The following is a 22,844-nucleotide window of genomic DNA, read 5'->3' on the forward strand; positions in this document are numbered from 1 at the left end:
ACAGTGATGTATTTAAAAAGATTATGACCAGGTTGGATTTATACCAGGAATGCAGGATTGGTTCAACATAAGGAAGGCTATAAATTTAATAAACCATGTTAACAATAGAAATAGTAAAAATGACATAAATCAATAGATGCCCAAAAGGCTGTTGACAAAATCCAACGCAACATTTCTACTAAAAACTCTGTAAGTCATAGGAATAAATGGACTTTTTCTTAATAGAATAATATTTATCTAAATCTAAGAGCAAACATTATATATAGTGGAGAAGTTACAGATCTTTCCAATATGATCAGGAGTAAAGCAGGGGTGCCCATTATCATAACAACCATTTAATATACTTCTGGAAATATGAGAAAAGAGAAAGAAATTAAGGGAATAAGCATCAGGAAAAAAGTAATAGGCTTTGCAGATGATATTGTACTCTAAACAGTCAACTAGAAAATAATTGAAACAACTAGCAAAGTTGCGAGATATAAGATAAATTCATTTTCCATATGTAAAAGCAACAAAATCTAAGAAGAAGAAGAGCTAGAATGAAAACATTGATCTAAAATACCCACAAACAGCTATGAAGCACTTTCAACTCTTTCCAAGGTTCCAACAAGGACTATGTGAATTTTATTATAAAATATTTTTTGCAGAAATGCAGATCTAAATAAATAGAAAACCAATTTCTCATAGACACATTGAATCAATACAATAAAAATGACAATACTGTCTAAATTATTTTACTTATTCAGTGCTGTGCCAAACTTCTGAAAGAATATCTCATGGAACTAGAAAAAATATTAACAAAATTCACATATAATTCATGTGGTCCAGAATCTTTGGAGTAATAATGATGGTGGTTCTAATTGGCTTTCTTGTCAAGGAGAAGGTCTCACTTTCCTTCAGAGATCTGAGCAAAGGAGACAAGAATGTGGGATGATGAAGAGAGGGTTTGAGGTATGGAGTGGAAGAAAGGAGGGAGCTTGAAATGTATGGCTTCTTTTTCACAGCAAAATAGGAGATGAGTTTCTCAATTGAGAGGGGAGGGTTAGGAGTGGTAAGGGAGAAATAGAATAGCTTACATAGATGGTATGATAGCCAAGAAAAAACAAAAAAAGAAAACCATGTAACAGTGAGACCTGTGTTGAAGTTAGATAGCATAAATTTGTAGTGAACTCAGTCAGCATGGTCGTATGTATAGTTGTATACTTCTGTAGATGTGCTAAGGACCAAGTGAATAGCAAGAGAGAAGTTAAATGGCAGGGGTAACCCATAATTAGGGTTTGGTGAGGTATGACTGGCAGTTGGGCAAAAGGGTAGCTGATAGTGAGTGGTCTTTCTGACTCTAGGCCCAGTGCTCTAGCAACTGACCAACTCCTTGCCCAGAGAAGGAGGTAGTCTACTGTAGAACACCAAATAAATAATTCAATTGCAGAAAAGGAAAGAATTCGATTTAACTGAATTATGCTAAAGGGGGGGGAAACTTCCTGGTCCTGAGGGTTTTACAGGAAAATTCTGTCAAGCTTTTAAAGAACAGTTAATACCAATATTATACAAATTATTCTCAAAAATTAAGACAGAAGGCACTCTGCCAAACTCTTTTTATGTGATATAATCCTAATACCTAAGCCAAGAAGGATAAGGTTTTGTAAACCAAAAAACATGAATGAATATCAATTGATACAAAAACTCTGCCAAATGGTCCACAGCAATGTAACCAGGCTACATATGTGTGTGTGTGTGTGTGTGTGTGTACTTGTTGTCGAAACCATTTGGATGTAAGTTCTTTGTGAGCGGGGATTTGTATCTCCAGTACGTAGTGCTATATCAGTTACATAGAAGGTGCCTAGTGAATACTTGGTGATTGATTAATTATAGTAGAATTTTGAAATTGATTATTATGTCCAGTTTAATCTATCCCAGAGCCAGAGACCTTTGTGATGATGTGCACTTCTAGGGAACACAATCAATGTTGTAGGACTCAATTAGGGGGTCCTGGTGGCCAGCACAACTCCTATGGATATGCTAGAATTTTATTAATCAACACAAGCAAAAATATGTCTTTAAACACAACTCTGCATCAAGAATTTAGATTTCCCATGCTTAATTCTCAGAGGACAAACTCCTGGAACCTGATTTCGCCCTGGAAAGTGAAAGAGGGGTCTGAAACAAACTCCAGATTCTGCTAATTGGACCAGTCACTTTGTTAATCATAGTGCTGCCAAAATGAATTTTTCTTCCAGGGCTTTCCACACATTGTCCTTGAAACTATCTTTAGAAAAGTAAATTTGATGTCACACTGATTAATAAGCTGTAGGATAAGAATATCTAAAAGAAGCTGGACACATTTTTGCTGTATGTTAGAGGTGATTGTGAAAACCAGTGCAAAGATATTTGGGAATCACAGAATTAGAGAATTTATAGTTGGAAGGAAACTGAGAGGTTATCCAATTGAACTTCCCAGGGAGAATCTTTAATTCAGGTACCTCAGAGCACCTAAACAACCTTATAAGATGACCAGAGATTATTTGCTCACCGCCAAGCTGTGATCTCAGAGACAGAAGGGAAAACCTCATGAAGCAATAGACTGCTTTCATATATTTCCGGCCACATTGAACAGAAATCTGTAGCCAAAGAAAAGAATATTTACGTAGCTGAAACCCTCCATTGCTTAATGAAAGCCAAAAATGGACTTTCAATTTTCCAGATGCTTCAGATGAAAAGAATAGAAATAACCCTGTATTGTTCATCTAAAGAGAAAAATTATATTAGTGGCCAGATGGCCATTTCTGAAGGAAAGCAACTCTTATCAGTCACCACTCCTTCCTTTTTCTTCATCACACCTCTGCCTAAGAAGCTTCAATTAAATGCTGGATATGTTAGCCAGATGATTGTTATATAACTCTGAAAGAAGATTCAGTGTACTATGTACCAAAATAATTTTCCCTGGGGAAAAAATGATTTAAGCCTCCCTAAAGCAGACTAATATAGGGAAATTTAATCTGCCTTAATGAAAGCTCTGAAAGAGCAAAAAGAAATGGAAGGAAAAAATAGAAATCTCAGCATGAGACCCCTGATGTATTGGTCATATTGAATTAAGATCATTTAAATATGAAGCTAGAAGGACAACAGACACACAAAAATGACAAAGATCTATCAAATTTTCTGAAATAAACTGTGTTCTCCACTAATGACACTGGAAACTCCACATTGGAACTCTAAAGGAGGTAGTAGACATGGCATAAAAGAAAACAAAGGCAGGAAAAGAAGCTAGACTAGACCAAGTATACACAAAAGAAGTTTATATTTGAATATATATATAACTGTATATTTATATATAGATCAAGTATACTCAAAAAACCAGTGTGCTGGAAGCCACACAATTTTGAGGGTTCAGTTCTCAAGTGTAGTGCAGTGCCTGGCACATAGAAAGCACTTAATAAATGCTTATTAACTGACTAAGTATCAGAAAGAAGATACTGTATGCCTGGGGGGGGGGGGGGCGGGGAATCACACAACAAAAGATGACAGAGAAGATCTCAATATGCCTATTTTCTCATCTCTACAAAATCTTTATGAAAATAATTTATGTGTGTATGCAGGCCACCCTTAATGAAAATATAAGAGGAGAGCTAGAATAGATAACATCTTGCATAATTAATTGACAGATATAGAGAATACAAGATTGCACTGTGCTTATTGTTCACTGACTTTTAAAAATCTGATTCCATAGAGCAAAATACAGCCATAAAAGTGCCTCCCATACACATGTTCAGGTCATGGGAGGTTCCTTGATAAATGCAACCACATAAATCACTTAGATAATCTTCTGATAATTAATATCGGGCAAGGCATCAAGGAAGACATGATTAGCAAAGATACTTGTCATCCGTTGTTTGAGAATGTCCAGAACAGAATCCAAATGGAAAAGATATTCCCTATAGAGAGGGAAATCTAACAGATATTGTCTGCAGATGTCATTTTGCTGATCACATCAAGCCTTGAAACATTTCAGAACTTTCTAAATGAGACATATCACTGAAAAATAATTCAGCCTGTCTACTCAGGAAAAAATCAAGGGGGTGAAGAATGCCTACTTTCAGTCTATGATATGCAGTTAGACAGATAGCCCATATATCTGGTACACAAGTACATATGTCTTTGACAGATACTGCAAAAGGACGGTGAATTGGATCCATAATTGAACAGGAGGAAGAAATGGTGTAGAATCATATAATTAATAATTAATTATGAGCATGAAGCTGTGCAAAGCATATCTTCAAAGAGCAGATTGACTGGAAAAGGGAGGCTTCTTATCTAGCAAAAACAAAGGATAACAGATGAACAACCCATATGCTACACTGGTACCAAATAGGTAGGAGTAGGATATCTAAACACGGTATTGGGTAGAATCCCTGAGCTAGAATTACAGAATGAAATATACAAGAGTCTCTAGGATGAAGTATGGTTGGGTTGCATCAATGAAGTATGGTTGGGCTGTATCAATGAAGGGAATACCTATCTATCCTTTAAGGCCCAGTTTAAGTTCTATCTCTTCCACAAATTCTTCTCAGCACATACCAGTTTACAACAATCATTTCTTCTTTTTAACTTTAGTACCTATTGTCTGTCCTTATATTTTTCCCCAAAATCACTTTTCTTTCATACTTCTTTATGTCTGTTGAAGGCACTACCATCTTAGTCACACAGGTTCACAGTGTTCATGTCATCTTCAACTTCTCCAACTGCCAAAGCTTGACATTTCTACACAACATCTCTCACCTCTATCCCATCCTCTCCACTCAAACAGCCATCATCTTAGTTCAGGCCCTCATCACCTCTCACTTAGACCATTGTGATAGCCTTCTAATTGGTTTTCCTGTCTCAATTCTTTCCCCACCTTAGTCCATGTTCACACAGCTGCCAAAGTGATATTCCTAAAGTATAAGTCTGAGGCCAGATCATCATTACCTCCCAGCTAGACTGTTGCAATAGCTTCCTTGTTCTTGGCTTCCCTGATCAGAATTCTGCCTGGTACGTTTTCTAGATCTTTGTGGAGGAGATTTTTTGGGAGGGACTCCCTCTGCTTTCAATCTTTCCTTCTCTACAATCCATCTTCCAAAGGCCTCAAATGATATAGTCGCAGAATCAGTCAGTCAACAGGCATAGAATATGACCCCAATGTGAAGAGTAAGTATAGAAGGAACTTTCCTGCAATCTTGTACCATGTGAATAATGACTTATTCTGCTCCAGAGTATTCTAGGGCTTTGGCTATTGCAGAAAGGTATCTGATGAAAATGAAATAAAAACGCTAAATATTTACAACAACAACAACAACAACAAAAGATTGATAATATCACACAGGAACCATCTTTGTGATTAGCTGAGACCATCACCTTGCCTCCCCTCCTTGGTCCTTTATATAAACACAGCAGGCCATTCAGCAGTTTAACAGTCCAGTAGTGGACAGTACAAGTTTGACACTTGGAGCCAGAAGTTTAAGAAGAACCAGGCACTTGAGAGGCAATTACTCTTGGTGGGAGGAGACTTTCTTTCTTCTCCTTACCTCATTGGCTGTGTTATCCATGTCATTGAAGAGATTAGACCAGTAGGAGGGGCATACCAAGGATGGATAGATAGAGAGAAGCACTTCTTATCCTGATTACATTTTGAACTTTGTATATTTATATTAATTGAAGTGGGAAGGTGAAAACTCCTTGTTTTATACTAGACAATAATTGATGTGGAAAAAGTACATCATATATGAAAATGAGAATCTCTATCATGTATAGCTTACATTAAAAAAAGTCTGTGATTAATTCAACAAGTCAAACAAGCATTTATTAAATGCTTCTTATGTGCTAGGCATGGTACCACATGTTGTAGATACAAAGACAAGCAAAAAGACTGTCTCTTCTCTTAAGAAGTTTACATTCTAATGATAGAAGACAATATTTAAAAGGGAGCCAAAAGGCAGTGGGGGGAAGGAGACAGGAAGATGCCCTTACAGGGGCAAAAAAAAAAAAATAGAGGATAGTTGGTCTGGTCTCTTTCTCAAAATGAAGTTTCAGGAAGAACTCACTAATGGGAGAAGACCACAAGAACAGAGGGAGAAAGCAGCTGAGGCATGATGGCAAAGATCCTCTTCCATATTGCTTCCACTTCATTGTCTTATGGTTAAAATGATGTCTGTACTTTCAGAATGAATGGATGAACAAATCAACAAACATTTATTAAGCACCTACTATGTGTCAGGCACTGATAATGAGGGATAAGTAGCAGGTTCACAAGAGAATGAGAACACTTCCTTTAAGGAAGACAGCTACAGCAGATGTCAGCCTTAACTTAGAAGAGGAGAAGCTAAGTAGTACATGACAAAAACAGGAAGAGAAATATCCAATGGACGCTTCAGAGGGACATGCCAGCTGTCAGGATGGAGTGGAATAGTTGGGTAGAGAGTTGAATGCTTAATAATTAGAAATATCTGGTTGGTGGGAGTTGAAATCATAAGAAGTATAATCAGAATGCTTCTCTAAGCAGATGTTAGGGAATGTTCCCTCTTAGAATATGTGAGAGAATTTTATCCCTTTTTGTATAAGGGATTTTCCTTTGCTACTTCATGATAGACTGAGCACACCATCTTGCCTTCTTACCTCCAGCTTTGCCTCTGGACTTTTTCCAATTGGACCATCCATCAAGATTGGACCAAGCCATCCATCTACTCCAGGCCACTTCAGGAGCAGATTCTAGCCACTAGCTTCTTGGATTCCATTTTGGCCCCTTGGGATTTCTTCAGATGGCTGTCTTGCACTGGCACCTCATTCTCCTCTACCAGATTCCCTTGCACACATGTATCTGTTTCGGCAGGCTGTAAGATGGGCTTCTCAGGACATGACACCCATTCAGTCTGTGCCACTGTGGCTGAACTGCACTCCACCTCCAGCCTAATGTGATACTCTTCCCATCAACCTTCCAGATAGTCTTGGGCTGGAAATTTGCTTCAAGAAGATGGCGGAGTAGAAAGACGCACATACACATAGCTCTGAACCCACAACCCATAGAATGGCTACAGGGAAGTAACTCACGGCGAATTCCGCACCCAGAGGCCACGGAACATTGGAGCGAGGGAGATTTCTGTTCCAGAGAGACCTGCAAACCTCTCTCGGGGGGGGGTCCTTCGCGCTGCGGACTGGGCGCCGGGACTGGGAGCTGAGTGCAGCCCTGCCGCGGCCGCGGCACCGAGAGGAAAAGATCCGAGCAGGCTTCACAGACAGGATCTCCAGCGGCCACGCGGGTCCCTCCACCCACAGAGGGATCTGCAAACCTCTCGCAAAAGGTCCGTCGCGCTGCAGACACAAAGCCCAGCCCAGACCTGCTGCGGCCACGGCTGCGGCACCTAGAGAAACAGATCCGAGCAGGCTTCAGGGACGGGATCTCCAGCGGCCGCACAAGTCCCTCCACCCACAGGTGACAGGGGTGGGTGAGAGAGTCTCTTTGGCGGGTCGAGAGGGGAGTGGGGTGCCCCCATAATTCAGGCCCCCCCGGGGAGGTAGAAGCTGAGAGGCGGCTGCAGACAGGGGCTCCCCAAGTGGGCGGGAGCCTGAATCCATTGTGGAAGGTCTGTGCATAAACCCCCTGAGGGAACTGAGCCTGAGAGGTGGCCCTGCCCCGACCTGAGCACCAGAACATAATCTCATACTGAATAGCAGCCCTGCCCCCGCCAAAAGCCCTGAGGCTGGAAGCAGCATTTGAATCTCAGACCACAAACACGGGCTGGGAGGATCAGGAGGTGAGGTGGGTGTGAGGAAAATATTCAGAGGTCAAGTCACTGGCTGGGAAAATGCCCAGAAAAGGGAAAAGAAATAAGACTATAGAAGGTTACTTTCTTGGCGAACAGGCATTTCCTCCCTTCCTTTCTGATGAGGAAGAACAATGCTTACCATCAGGCAAAGACACAGAAATCAAGGCTTCTGTGTCCCAGCCCACCCAATGGGCTCAGGCCATGGAAGAGCTCAAAAAGAATTTTGAAAATCAAGTTAGAGAGGTGGAGGAAAAGCTGGGAAGAGAAATGAGAGACATGAAGTCAAAGCATGAACAGCAGATCAGCTCCCTGCTAAGGGAGACCCAAAAAAATGTTGAAGAAATTAACACCTTGAAAACTAGCCTAACTCAATTGGCAAAAGAGGTTCAAAAAGCCAATGAGGAGAAGAATGCTTTCAAAAGCAGAATTAGCCAAATGGAAAAGGAGATTCAAAAGCTCACTGAAGAAAATAGTTCTTTCAAAATTAGAATGGCACAGATGGAGGCTAATGACTTTATGCAAAACCAAGAAATCACAGAACAAAGAGAGAAGAATGGAAAAATGGAAGATAATGTGAAATATCTCATTGGAAAAACAACAGACCTGGAAAATAGATCCAGGAGAGACAATTTAAAAATTATGGGACTACCTGAAAGCCATGATCAAAAGAAGAGCCTAGACATCATCTTTCATGAAATTATCAAGGAAAACTGCCCTGAGATTCTAGAACCAGAGGGCAAAATAAATATTCAAGGAATCCACAGAACACCGCCTGAAAGAGATCCAAAAAGAGAAACTCCTAGGAACATTGTGGCCAAATTCCAGAGTTCCCAGGTCAAGGAGAAAATACTGCAGGCAGCTAGAAAGAAACAATTCAAGTATTGTGGAAATACAATCAGGATAACACAAGATCTAGCAGCCTCTACATTAAGGGATCGAAGGGCATGGAACAGTATATTCCAGAAGTCAAAGGAACTAGGACTAAAACCAAGAATCACCTACCCAGCAAAACTGACTATAATACTTCAGGGGAAAAAATGGTCTTTCAATGAAATAGAGGATTTTCAAGTATTCTTGATGAAAAGACCAGAGCTGAAAAGAAAATTTGACTTTCAAACACAAGAATGAAGAGAACCATGAAAAGGTGAACAGCAAAGTGAAGTCATAAGGGACTTACTAAAGCTGAACTGTTTACATTCCTACATGGAAAGACAATATTTGTAACTCTTGAAACATTTCAGTATCTGGGTACTGGGTGGGATTACACATGCACACACGCTCACATACATAGAGACAGAGTGCACAGAGTGAATTGAATAGGATGGGATCATATCTTTAAAACAAAATGAAATCAAGCAGTGAAAGAGAAATATATTGGGAAGAGAAAGGGAGAAATTGAATGGGGCAAATTATCTCTCATAAAAGAGGCAATCAAAAGACTCATTAGTGGAGGGATAAAGAGGGGAGGTGAGAGAAAAACATGAAGTCTACTCTCATCACATTCCACTAAAGAAAAGAATAAAGTGCACACTCATTTTGGTAGGAAAACCTATCTCACAATACAGGAAAGTGGGGGATAAGGGGACAAGCAGGGTGGGGGGGATGATAGAAGGGAGGGCATGAGGAGGAGAGTGCAATTCGAGGTCGACACTCATGGGGAGGGATAGGATCAAAAGAGAATAGAAGTAATGGGGGACAGGATAGGATGGAGGGAAATATAGTTAGTCCTATACAACACAACTATTATGGAAGTCATTTGCAAAACTACACAGATATGGCCTATATTGAATTGCTTGCCTTCCAAAGGGAAGGGGTGGGGAGGGAGGGAGGAAGAGAAGTTGGAACCCAAAGTGTTAGGATCAACTGTCGAGTAATGTTCTTGCCACTAGGAAATAAGAAAAACAGGTAAAGGGGTATAGAAAGCTATCTGCCCCTACAGGACAAAAGAGAAGATGGAGACAAGGGCAGAGAGGGATGATAGAAGAGAGAGCAGATTGGTCATAGGGGCAATTAGAATGCTTGGTGTTTGGGGGGGGAGGGGATAAAAGGGGAGAAAATTTGTAACCCAAAATTTTGTGAAAATGAATGTTAAAAGTTAAATAAATAAATTAAAAAAAAAAAAAAAGGACATGACATCGCTAATGGCTATGAAGCTGGATCTTGAAGGAGGACCTTGAACAGTCTAATCACCTACCTCTCTCAATGGACTTCTATTCAACCACTGATAGTATGCCTGACTTACTCTTCCATGGTTAGCATGCTCCTATCCACATATTCTCCCAATCCAATGATTCTGAACCTCCAGATGCTGGCATATAAACACCACTTCCCTCCCCAACAGCTGACTGTTATTGCTATCCGCCTCAACCTACCCCCAGTCTTCAATGTCCCACTCTGTCCACCACTTCTACTGTTCTCTCTGGAGTATCTATTCCATAAAGCATGCAATGACTCCTGTGCAAGTACATAGTTTGGCTAAAAGACAGTCCTGTAATTTTACTGTGTTGGGCAAATTGTTGTTTGTCCTTCATTCTCAAAGAGGACCATGACATCAGGAAAGTGATGCCATGATTTGCAAGTGAATTGGATTTAAGTGAGGGAGGGCTGTGCAAAGTCACCAGTCTCACTTTCTCCTCTTGAGCCATATGGGTCCAGTGGCCAGATATCCATCAGGACAACTGAAGATGGCCCCCATTGGGCAAAGGGAGGGGTTGGGAAAGATGCCTCCTGATTAGCCAAGAACACAACCATGACACAGCATACCAGAGTGGAGATTTCCTCAGAGATAATTGAAGGACTACGATATGGGTAGTTGAGAGAAGAAAACTCATGCTTTTGAATGGCAGATGGAAGATCTTCCTGGAGCTGTAAATATATGGGAAACTGGTCTTCAACTTGTTCCTTAACTTTGAGCACTTGCAACCCTGGAGACTACTAAGAGTGAACTTCCCTTGGTGAGCTCTCTCCTTGATTAAGAAGGGATCTTATCTCATTTCCAGTTGAAGAGCTTTGATACTCTTGTATACTTTTTGGTTATTTCTAATATGTAATCCCCAATTTCTGTTTACTTTGATAAAGAAGTATAAAAGCTATTCAGGGTGGTCTTTTGTGCTAAATATTATCTGTCTTCCAATGTGGGAAAGTAATGTTTATCCTGGGCCTCTGAGTATTTTACCCTTAGATGACCAATATTTGAGTTGTGTTAGATAGATATAGTACTAATCTAGGCAAATCCTATTTCTCCCTACCTACAGGCTCCTTCCCTGCTGCCTACAAACATGCCCATGCCTTTTCTATCTTTAAACAATCCTTATTTGATCTGACCATTCTTGCTTTTAGCCATATCTTTCCTCCCTGTGTCTTAATTCCTAGAAAAGGCCATCTATATTCAGTATCTCCGTTTTCTCCCCTCTTATTTGTTTCTAAACCCTCTGAAATACAGCTTCTGACCTTATCATTTAACAGAAATCCCTCACTCCAAAATTACAAGTGACGTCTTAATAGTTTAATCTAATGTCCTTTTCTCAGGTTTCATCCTTCTTGAGCTCTCAGCAACCAGTGACATTGTCAATTACCATCTCCTCCTGAACACTTTCCTCTCTCTAGGATAAAGTGACAGTGTTCTTTTCCGGTTCTTCTCCAATCTCTCTGATTTCTCCTTCTCACTCTCTTTGCAGAATCTTCATCTGAAGCCACACTCTCTAATGATTGGTATTCCCTAAGGTTCTGTCTCTCCTCTCCTTCTGTACTATCATGCTAGGTGATGTCATTGCAACATTTCTTATATATATATATATCCTTTTCTTTCCACTTACACAGCCATCGCCCAAGTACAGGCCCTTATCTCCTCTTGTTTAGACAATTGCAATAATCTTCTAATCATTCTCTCTGCCTTGAGTCTCTCCCTACTCCAGTTCATCCTCCACTCAGCTGTCAGAGTGATTTTCCTAAAATGTAGGACTGACCATGCAACCTATACTCACTTAATACATGTTAGCTGCTCCCTCTTATCTCCAGTTTCAAGTACAAATTTCTGTTAAGCATTTAAAGTTCTTCATAACCTCACACCATCCCATCTTTACTCCCCTCCAAGGACTCCACAGTCTAGATACACTGACATTTTTATTATTCTTCAAACAGGACACTTCATCTCCCTAATCACTTTACACTCACCCTCCCCCAGGTCTAGAATGCTCTCTCTCCTCATCTGCAGCTCCTGACTTTCCTGAATTTTTTCAAGACTCAGCTCAAATCTTCCTTTTTTCAAATCCAGCCTTTTCTGGTCTCTCTCATTGCTAGTTCTTTGGCTCTGAGATTACCTTTCATCTAACCTATGTAGATTTTGTGCATAATTACTTACATGTTCTATTGCTTGCCTTCTCAATGGGTGAGGGAGGGGCTGGAGGAAAAGAGAGAATTTGAAACTCAAATGTTAAAAAATTGTTAAAAATAGATGAAGTTTTAAAAGTGATTTATTGACACATTCTCTCCATTAGAAAATAAGCTCCTTGAGGGCAGGAACAATTTTTCTTTGTATTTTCCAGCACTTAGCACAGTGCCTCAAACATGGAAACACAATAAACGCTTGTTGACTGGCTGACTGATGAAAAGGTAGTCTTGGAAGTCAGGAAGATCTGGTTTTAATGCCATCTCTGACAGATACTGTCTATGTGACCCCCCTGAGCAAGTCACTTATCCTCTCAGGATTCTAAGCAACTCTCTAAGATTATTATAAGCAGTCTACTAGTTCAGATCAACATTGGCTGAGTTTATTCTTTAGCTGTATAGCTCCTTTCACCAATTAAGTCATAAGTCAAGTAGAAAAAAAATTTACTGTTCCATGCTAATTAAAAGATTTGCTGTTTGATTTATTATTCCTGGTCTACAGGTAGAGAATGCATTGAATGATGGTGGGACAGAGTCATGCATTCCAGCTACTAAATGCAGATCCTTTATGGTCAGTCAGAGGGCGAATCAAGCAATGTAATTTGTAATGGAGAAACTAAACAACCAAGAAATAGAACAGAGAAAAGAATGCTTTTGTATGAGGCCTTTGTAAAAAGACGTCTGGAATCATTCAAAGTTTTGTTTATTCTTTTGTAAGAATAATATCTCATAATTTTGATTATATTAATTATCAAGGTTTTGCATAAACAAAACTAATGCAGCTAAGATTAGGAAGAAAGCAGAAAGCTGGGAAACAATTTTTACAGTAAGTATATCTGATAAAGGCCTCATTTCTCAAATATACAGAGAACAAATTTATTTAAGAAAACCAAGTCATTCCCCAGTTGATAAATTGCCAAAGGATATGAACAAGCAGTTTTCAGACAAATCAAAACTATCTATGGTCATGTGAAAAAAATGCTCTAAATTACTATTGATTAGAGCAGGGGTGGTGAACATGTGGCCTAGAGACCCCTGGATTAGAGATTCCCCACCTCTGGATTAGAGAAATGCAAATTAAAAGAACTCTGAGGCATTACCTCACTCCTATCAGATTGGCTAATATGTCAGAAAAAGAAAATGATGAATGTTAGAGAGGATGTAGGAAATTGGGACACTAATACACTATTGGTGGAGTTGTGAACTGCTCTAACGTTCTGGAAAGTAATTTGAAACTACCCAAAGCGCTATAAATCTGTGCATACCATATCTTTGACCTAGCAATATCATTACTTGGTCTCCACCTCAAAGAGATCAAAGAAAAAGGAAAAGGATGTATATGTACATAAATATTTATAGCAGCTCTTTTTGTGGTGGCAAAGAATTGGAAATTAAGGGGATGTCCATCAATTGGGGAGTGGCTGAACAAGTTGTGGTATATGATTGTTATGGAATACCATTATGCTCTAAGAAATGATGATCAAGCAGACTTCAGAACAACCTGGAGAGACAATAGCAGTATGTTATGATGATGAACTATGATAGACTTAGCTCTTCTCAATAATACAGTGGTCCAAGACAATTCCAAAAGACTCATCCACATCCAGAGAAAGAACTGATGGAGTCTGGATGCAGATGGAAGCATACTATTTTCACTTTCTTTTCTTTTTTTTCTTTATTTTCATAGTTGTTTTTCCTTTTGTTCTATTTCTTCTTATACAACATGACTAATATGGAAAAAGTTTTACATGATTGCACATGTATAACTATAGAATTTGCTTACTGTTTTAGGGAGGAGAGAAAGAGGGAGAGAAGGAGAAAACTTGGAACTCAAAATTTTATCAAAAAAATTAATGTCCTAGTTTTATAGCATATGTATAAGGGTCTGCTGAGCTGATTGAGGAGCAAAGCCCCCAAGAAGCTACTTGATCCCACATAAGAGTGAATCAAAGGTAGCCAAAACAAGTAACTTGATCATTGGTTATGCTGAATTTGAAAGTGAACTTGTTGGAGCAAATGCTTTATAGCAACTACTTTGGGTTTTAGTCTACCAGGGTATGTTGCAGCCAGCTTGTATTTTCCTGAGAGAGTCAGTTGTTAAATTTTCAGTGTAAGCGTTTTTACCTTGGAAATTGTCAAATGCTACCCGTCTTGGGCTTGGTTTATTGTTTTGTTGATTAGACTTAAGAAAGTGATGGAAAAATGCTAATAATTGAGACAAAACTTAAAAGTGTGTTATATAGACTTTCTTTTTTCTGGAGAGCCAATTGTTACACATTTTTCAGCTTCCCAAGAACCAGGGTGGCATAGTGGAGGGTATGCCTCTAAGTTTTCAGGGGAAGTGACTGCACTTCTAATCTTGCTATGTCTTATCAATTGATATCCTTTTGTAAAATCTAATAGATGTTAATTGATGAAATGATTACTATTCAGTTGTTTCCTGACCCCATTTAGAATTTGCTTGGCAAAGATACTAGAGTGGTTTGCCATTTCTTCACCTCATTTTACAGAAGAGGAAACTGAGGCAGACAGGCTTAAGGGACTTGCCCAGAGTCCCACTGCTATTCAGTGTCTGAGGCCAGATTTGAACCCAGGAAGGTGAGTCTTTCTGATTCCAGGCACAGTACTCTATCCACTGTGCCACCTAGCTGCTCCCCAAAAGTATATACTACTTATACCTACTACTTAATGGGAAAAGTAGGACAGATTCCTAAATATACTATTAAGAGCTTTATAATAAACTGCTAAATTCAGTAATAAACATAGCAAATATTAAGGGCTTTTATATGGCCTTTCCCTCTCTACTTGAACATTTTCAATGAGAATGAAACTCCTTCCATCCTAACTTGGGGAGTACTTGGATTTTATGACTTTTATTCAGTTTTGTGTAACTCACTCTTCTCGGTTCAGCAGTGCCCTAACCTACTGCCTTCTTCTGTCTCTTCAGCCTGGATAGCCATGAAAAGTGAGAATTTTCTCTTCCTTGGATAACTCATCCATTCTCATGATTTCCAACTATTGCCTCTGTGCTGATGACTTCCTGCTTTATATCTCCCACCCTGACATCTCATAAGAGACTTGATACCACATTTTTGCTTGCCTAGCAGGCATTTTCCCTTGTATGTACTACTAGTATTGTTATATCACTGGAAATAATGATAGGTTGGTCATGTCTTGAAAGTGATCAAGTGGTATCACTTGATACCACTTGGTGGTATGGACAGCCTGTGTGATCTAGTGGTATCAAACAGAATGTGAAGACAACTCAAGAAAGGTCCCTAACATGTTGGATCAATCCTTTATGGTGAATTTATGGGAAGACATGGGCAAAAATTGTAAAGAATGCTGTGGTAGGAGCAATATCCTAACCCCCTCCTTCCATGCAAGCTGAGTATGGAAACTGTCCTATTATCCTTGAGATTTGACTCATTCAAGGGACTTGAGCTCGGGACATTGGCATAGCTTCCTGGTCACCTAAGTACAAAACCAGGCAGGACAAGGGACTGTAGTCCTTCCTTCCCTTTCTGAGGTTCCTGATGGTACATTAGTAGCAAGAACACAGGAAAGCTGAGGGCGACTGAGTCAAGGCTTTATCCTGGATTAATACCTTTGCTTTTCTGAACTTCTTTTCCCTGCTATGGCTATGGAAATATACTTTTGTTAATGGTTATATGTATTACCAATAGCTCATTTCATTCCACTTTTAAACCTAAACTACCAGGGAAGCAGCCTGAGTTAGGTCTAGCCTATTATATATAGCTGTGATTTGCATCACTGGAGGGAATCCCTACCTCAATAAGATCTCTGCAGCAAAAGCAGCAGACATTTGATTCTTCTAAGTCATTTGGTGGTGGGTAGAGGGCCAGCCATGCCTCTTTCTACCTGGGGCAGGCCCTAGGTTAGGGAGTCCTATGGCTCTATATATTCTGATCAGACCTCCCACACTGACCTCTACCACCCATGCAAAAATTAATTCAGCTCATCCAGAGAAAGAAACAAGAGCCAGGGAGGGAACTAAGCCAGGAAGTCACTGTGAGTGGCTGCACTGAGATGGAAAGAAAAGTCAAGATGTGGGAAAGGGCACACTATCAATGTCTCTGGAACAGAATCTGAATCTTTGGGATGAGTACCCTGTGCAAGCCTACTGGTGTCTGTGCACCCTACCAGAGCATGCTGGTGCGAGAGTGAGGCTGAGTGAGTGCCCCAAGGATTAGTATTCCCCAGGGTTAATTAATAAAGTTGTTACAGGCATACCTTGTTTTATTGTGCTTTGCAGATAGTAACATTTTTTACAAATTTTTTACAATTGAAGGTAAATGACAACCCTGCATCAAGCAAGTCTGCTGATGCCATTTTTCCAACAGCATGTGTCTCTTTCATATTTTGGTAATTCTCGTAATATTTAAGACTTTTTCATCATTATTATATCTGTTATAGTGATCTGTTATTAGTCATCTTTGATGTTACTGTTTGTTTTGAGGTACCAAGAACTGCATCCATGTAAAATGGTGAAATTAATTGATAAATGTTGTGTGTTCTTATTCCCCCACCCCATCTCTTTCCCTCTCCTCAGTCCTCCCTTATTTCTGGAGAAATATTGAAGTGAGGCTGATTAATAATCCTAAATGGCCTGTAAGTGCTTAAGTGAGTAGAAGAGGCAGTCATTGTGGCAAACTTGTCTGTTGCCACAGCCACCACAACCTTCAGCAATCACCACCCTGATCAGTCAGCAACCATCAACTTCGAGGCAACACACCCCACCCCCACCAGCAAAAAGATTATGGCTCACTGAAGGCTCAGATGATGGTTAGCATTTTTAGCAATAAAATATTTCAAATTAAGGTATGTACATTGTTTTTCTAGACATAATACTATTGTACTCGTAATAGACTACAGTATAGTATAAACATAACTTATATGCACTGAGAAACCAAAAAATTTGTGTGATTCTCTTGATGGCCATTTTTGCTTTATTGTAGTGGTCTGGAACTGAACTCAAAATAACCCTGAGGTATGCCTGTACCTTGTGGAGAAAGGGTGGACAAATTCATTGCCTGAGACTTCACTCACAATCCCTGTGACTCTCCAGATCATGACACCCTTCCATGGCTCCTGCAACTGTATATATTCTGTTAGAATAGAATTCTGTTAGAATATAAACACATTGAGGACTAGAGCTGGCTTGCTCTTGTCTTTGTATCCCCACCATCTGTCGCAATGCCTGGCACATGGTAAGCACTTTCTTGTCCTGTCGATTCAGTTGTAATTATCTATGTCTGGTGTGTGACTTCTCTTTTTAGATTTTTTTGACAGTTATTGGTGACTAGAGAAAATGGCTCAACTACCATCTTCTTAGTCACATTACCAGAGCCTTTCCCTACAAAGGCTTCATGATGTCAGTTGCATCAAGTCTAAGTTCCATCTCAGTGCTCTCACTTCACCCAGTTTACCAGTGCTCCCTTTTTCCTTCTATACTTTATATACATATGTTCCCAGTTAGGTCTTTCCCTTTACTTGTCTCTAGGCATTTCATACTTAGTCCTGCTTTATGCCTTTGTTCATGCTGTTACCTGTGGCTGGAATGTCCTCTTTCATGCCTGAAAGTCCAACTCCAATCTTACATCCTTAATGAAAACTTTCTTAACTGTTTGGGACCACAGATTTCTCCCTACCTGTCTGAAATCCAACATATTGTGAATGTCCTCAGTATTTTCTAATCTCTTTGTAACTTCCTTGAAAGCAGATCTACTTAGAGGTTCTGTGGTACAAGGTGAAGGGCAGGGGCTCTTGAGTCAGAGGATATGGGCTCAGATTCTCTTTCTGACTCTTCTACTTGGCTGACCTTGGACAAATTGCATGACCTCTCTAGGTCTCTGTTCCCTTACCCCTAAAATGAGTGAGTTGGGCCTAAGGTCTCCTCTAGGGCTATTTGTATCCCCCACAAATATATACCAGTGCTATGCACACAGTAAGTGCTTCCTAAATACTTGTTGGACTTAATCATAATCTCAGGAAATCACTTCCCTTAACAATTGCAAAAGTTCCTAACATTCATGAGGAAGACATGCTAGTTTTTTGAAAGATGTTGAGAACTGATCTTGTCTTCCTACTTTACATTTGGAGTTCAGAAGCTTAGAAAGTTAGCTTATAATTTTAAAACACCTCTTCATGTCTATGTCTGAGAGGTCTTTAAAATTCACTTTGACAGCTCTGGAATAGCATAACCAGAAATCCCCATCTACAAAAAGCCTCCACATATTGAAAGAAATCTGTCAGGAGCAGAAATGCTCAAAAATTTAAAAACCATTAATATTTGTGCTCCAGGTCTACTTAGGTGGCTGTTAGGTGGCACAGTGTGAGCATTTAGGGTTAGGGTTAGGGTTAGAGTCGAAGACCTGAGTTCAAATTCAGCCTTAGATCACTTCACTGTGTTTGCCTCAGTTTCTTCATCTGCGAAGTAAGATGGAGAATGAAATGGCAAACCATTCCAGTATCTTTGCCAAGAAAGCCCCAAATAGGGTCATGAAGAGTTGAACATGACTGAACAACAAAGTCTGCTTAGGTAAAGCGCTTAGGAAAACTACTGGTGCCTAAAGGATGTTTTTTGTACAAGCTTCACTGAATATTTTCTTAACTGGAGGAGACATCTGCTCCTGGCAAGCCGGGACAATGGACTGCCGAACACTCCACCCACAGTTATCAATGTTTGTTTTTAACTAGCTCATCAGCTTAATTGGTGATAAATGTTCGTGATCCAATTAATACATTTAATTAATTTATTAAATATTTATTATAATTTATTATTATTAAACATTTATTTTTTGTAGTTGTTGTGTGTTTTTTGTACTACAGTCACTTCCCCTTGATCCTCCTTCTCACCTCTGCATTGAACCAACTCTTTTGACAAATCAAACAATCAATCATTAAAACATTTGCTCCAGGCATTGAGTCTGGGGATATAAATACAAAAGTGAAAGCTTTCAAGGGACTTACAGTCTAACAAACAAAACATTTGAACCAAACCAACTAACACAGTAACTGCATTTGATGGCATCACCACATTCCACACCTCCCGTCCCCTACATCTCTATTGAGAGTGAAGAGGTCATCCTTGGCCTTTCTGGTGACTGCACTACTGGTGACTTTCTTTTAATACTAGCACTGGTCTCAGTGTAGCCTGCTGTTTCTGTTCCAGTCTCTTCTCCAGTCTCCCCTCCCACATCCCTGGTTCCAGAAGCTTTTCTTCCAGATTGTCTTGAGAGAAGGAGCTTGTAGGCAGCTGCTCTGTACTTTTTTGAAATGAGATTGTAAAGGATGGGGTTGATGGATGCACTCAGGTAGAAAAGCTGCAGAGCCACAATATTGAAGTACTGGGAGAAGTACATTGTCCTGGAATCTTTGGCGTTGATGTAAATGATCCTGCCAACATGAAAGGGCAACCAGCAAACTATGAATGCCAGAACCACCACCACTGCAAAGAGAAACAGACACACAAATGAACACAGTCTCTTGCAACACAATTTTGCTTCACTTAACATTCTTGGGCTTTATCCAGGGAGTAACCATTTGTTTCAAGAGCAACAACAGAATAAACAAGAGAGAGATGTTTCCAACCCAACTTCCATCTAGCGTGTAAAGCCAGCTTCAGTACATATGAGCTTTAATTAGGGTCACCAGTGGTGATGAGTGACATTTAAAAAATGTGATATCCAAAAAGGACAAAAGCCAGAAGTCGTTTTGGCAACCTTAATACCCCAAAAGTCTCCTCTCAGTTATTATAAAGATGGTTACTTTAATAGGTATCTGATTAAGAATGGAGCTGTACACCCTTGACCTTTAGAGCAATTCATCATGTGGATAGACTTGGGTTAGGGGTGGGGCTGGACAGAGGCACTGTGGGTAGAACACTGAAATGATCTGGGGCAAAGCAAAACTAGATTAAAGATTCAATTATTAACTATTCTATAGTAGGCAGACAGTAGCTCAGAAATGTCAGCATCATAGAATTTGAGGGCACATCAGAAATCATCTAGCCCTTCCCATTTTGCTGGAAACTGAGGCCCAGAGAGGTTAAGAAACTTGTCTAAGGTCACAGCAGTGGTGTTAGAGCCAGGATTCAAACTCTGGTCATCTGACTTCAAATTCAGCACTTTCCTCTCCACAAAAACGCTTCTTGTGCAGAAATCTGACCTCTTATTTGTATTCACATGTAATAAATATGTACTGAGGGCAAATCATAAAATCCTTCACCCCAAGAAGGCTACAATCTAATGGCGGAATTGAAAGAATAGGCCCTAATAGCCACAATACAAAGCGGAATGTGATAAATGAAGGAGGGGTAGAAAGAAAATACTAGGCAAACATCTGAGGAGGGAAAGTCTTTGGGGGGATTTGGGGGTGGTCTTGATCTTGGCTTACCCAGAGCCAGGGATAGCTTTCTTGGGATAACAGGACCGAAGTAAAGACATTACCCAGAAGATGGTGGATCTGTCTTGGGATGGAGAAAGGTTTCTGGGGAATTTGCACTTGGGTTTTTTTGTTGTTTTTATTTTCTGTTATTTCCCCCCCCAAAACACCCATATCAAATCCCTAATAGTTCAAATAGGACGAAAGCTTCTTGGGGGCTAGGTTAGTTTCCTTGTTTGGTATGTTTTTAGTCCTTGGTTTCCACTTGCACACAGTTGCTCTCAATAACAGTCTGGAGTTGAGCTGGGTTAAGGCTTGGGGATATGTGTTGGAGGGTTGGATGGGAGGAGGGAAAGGGAGTAGGAGAAAAAGAAAGAAGATGAAAAAAGAGGAAGAAAAAGAAAGGCAGAGAGAAGAAAAGTAGAGGGGAAAAAGGAAGGAAGGAGGGGAAAAAAAAGCAGGAGTCAGAACAAAGAAAAAGGGGGACAGAGGGAGGAGGAAGAAGAAGCGATCCTCCAGGAGCGAAGGGAGGACCGGCAGGACGCTCCCCGCCTTTCTCCCGACGCCCGCTTGCTCCTTACCCAGGACCCGCACGGTCTGCCGGTGGTCTTTGTCCCGGCCCGCGGCTGCCGGCCCCCGCAGCGGAGCCCCGCTCCTCCACAGCGCCCGCCCGATCAGTCCGTAGAGGACACTGAGGCACAGCACGGGCACGAAGAAATAGGCGGTGGTCACCCACAGCATGACGCGCAGCACGCCCACATGCTCCCGGCTGGGCCGGCACTCCCGGCTGAACATCGCCGCCGCCGCCGCCGCCGCCGCCTGGGAGGGCGTCCCGGGGGAGGGCCGGGTAGCGCCCGAGGGCATGGAGGGAGGGCCGGCCGGCCAGGTGCCGTTGGCAGCTCCGTCGGGGGCCGGGTCCTGCTCGACGCCCACGAGGAAGAAGAAGGGGCCGGCGGAGAGCAGCGCCACGGCCCAGAGCGCAGCGCTGAGCGCCCGCACGCGGCGGCGGGTGACGAGCAGCCGGGCGCGCAGGGGGTAGCAGACGGCCAGGTAGCGCTCGGCGCTGAGCGCCGTGATGTGCAGCAGGCTGGCGTAGGTGCAGCCCTCGCTCAGGTAGAGCGACAGGCGGCACAGCAGCTGCCCGAAGACCCAGGGTCGGGAGCGCCACAGGCGGTACAGGTCGAAGGGGAGGCCGAGCAGGATGAGCAGGTCGGACACGGCCATGCTGCCCAGGTACAGGTTGGTGGTGGTCCGCATGTCCCGGGAGCGCCGGATCAGCAGCACGGTCATCACGTTGCCGCTCACCCCGACGGCGAACAAGCCCAGGCACACGGCCGTCACGGGCACCAGGGCCCCCAGCGGGAAGGGGGAGCAGCGGCTCTCGTCGCAGCGCGGCAGGGACCACTGCGGGCTCTCCGGGTCCGGGCCGTGGGCGCGGGCGCCGTCGCTGCTGCTGCCGTTCCAGGGGTCGCCCATGACCGCTGAAAGCCGGGGGCCGTTAGCGCACGCTGGAGGCACTTAGCATCTGCCCAGGGCCCTTATCCGCGAGCCAGTGTCCTCGCTTCTCGCCTCCTCGAGAAGCAGCTCGAGATTGGGGTGGAGTGACGGGCGAGGGCAGACGCTCTGGGCGCCCTCCCCGCCTCCCCCTGCTGCCCACTGCGCGCGCCCCCAGTGCCTGCTGCTGGACAGACCCTGGCACGCTCGGCCTCCATCTCCCTCCACCTGCCACGTGCAAAGGCAGGCGCTCTCGCTGCCTCTTGGGGAGGTTCTTGAACCTTAACGAAGTTAGCTCAGTGGGCGCAGGGAACCAGCAATGTCTGGGGGGGAAGAGGAAAAGAGACCAACCGCAGCGCGGTGCGCTCAGTCTCTTCGACATAATCTCGTCAAAACAATATTAGCCTTGAGCTCACCTCCGTTTACGATGCAACTCAATGTTTGGGATGGGAGAAAGGAGCTTTGGACTGGGGGTCAGGACAGCTGGGATTCTGGTCCTGAGTCGCTCGGGTCTTAGCTGTTGAATGAAGGGGTTGGACTAGAAAGCCGAGTTACCTTTCAGCACTACTATGCTGTGGACCACACCAACCTTGTCTGCTCATTTAAAGTGAACAAAACCTAAACGTGATTTGTTAGATATGCAATATTCCTATCTATGTGTTGTTCAGTCCTGTTGACTCTTCTCGTGCCGTCCAAGGGTTTTTCTTGGCAAAGATACTGGAGTGGCTTACCATTTCTTTCCGCTGTAGATTAAGGCGAACA

At 41.9% G+C, this 22,844-nt stretch overlaps 1 protein-coding gene across 1 annotated transcript; it reads right to left on the reverse strand.

The window, feature by feature from the left end:
- Positions 1-18,976: 18,976 nt before the first annotated feature.
- MLNR (motilin receptor) lies at positions 18,977-22,126 on the reverse strand. The gene is made up of 2 exons (XM_072610533.1): positions 21,170-22,126; positions 18,977-19,653 (listed from the first exon to the last, which is right to left on the reverse strand). Exons 1-2 carry the CDS (start codon positions 22,062-22,064, stop codon positions 19,262-19,264), a joined length of 1,287 nt encoding a protein of 428 aa, XP_072466634.1. The 5' UTR covers positions 22,065-22,126; the 3' UTR covers positions 18,977-19,261.
- Between the last annotated feature and the right edge of the window lie 718 nt (positions 22,127-22,844).

Source organism: Notamacropus eugenii, chromosome 5 (assembly GCF_028372415.1).
Source record: "Notamacropus eugenii isolate mMacEug1 chromosome 5, mMacEug1.pri_v2, whole genome shotgun sequence".
Classification (NCBI taxonomy): Eukaryota; Metazoa; Chordata; class Mammalia; order Diprotodontia; family Macropodidae; genus Notamacropus; species Notamacropus eugenii.

Excerpts from the sequence above, each read along its gene's own strand:
- MLNR (XM_072610533.1), bottom strand. The coding sequence starts at position 22,064 with ATGGGCGACCCCTGGAACGGCAGCAGCAGCGACGGCGCCCGCGCCCAC. Across the intron at positions 19,654-21,169 it reads GCAGACCGTGCGGGTCCTGG|TGGTGGTGGTTCTGGCATTC; the intron begins GTAAGGAGCAAG and ends TTCTCTTTGCAG.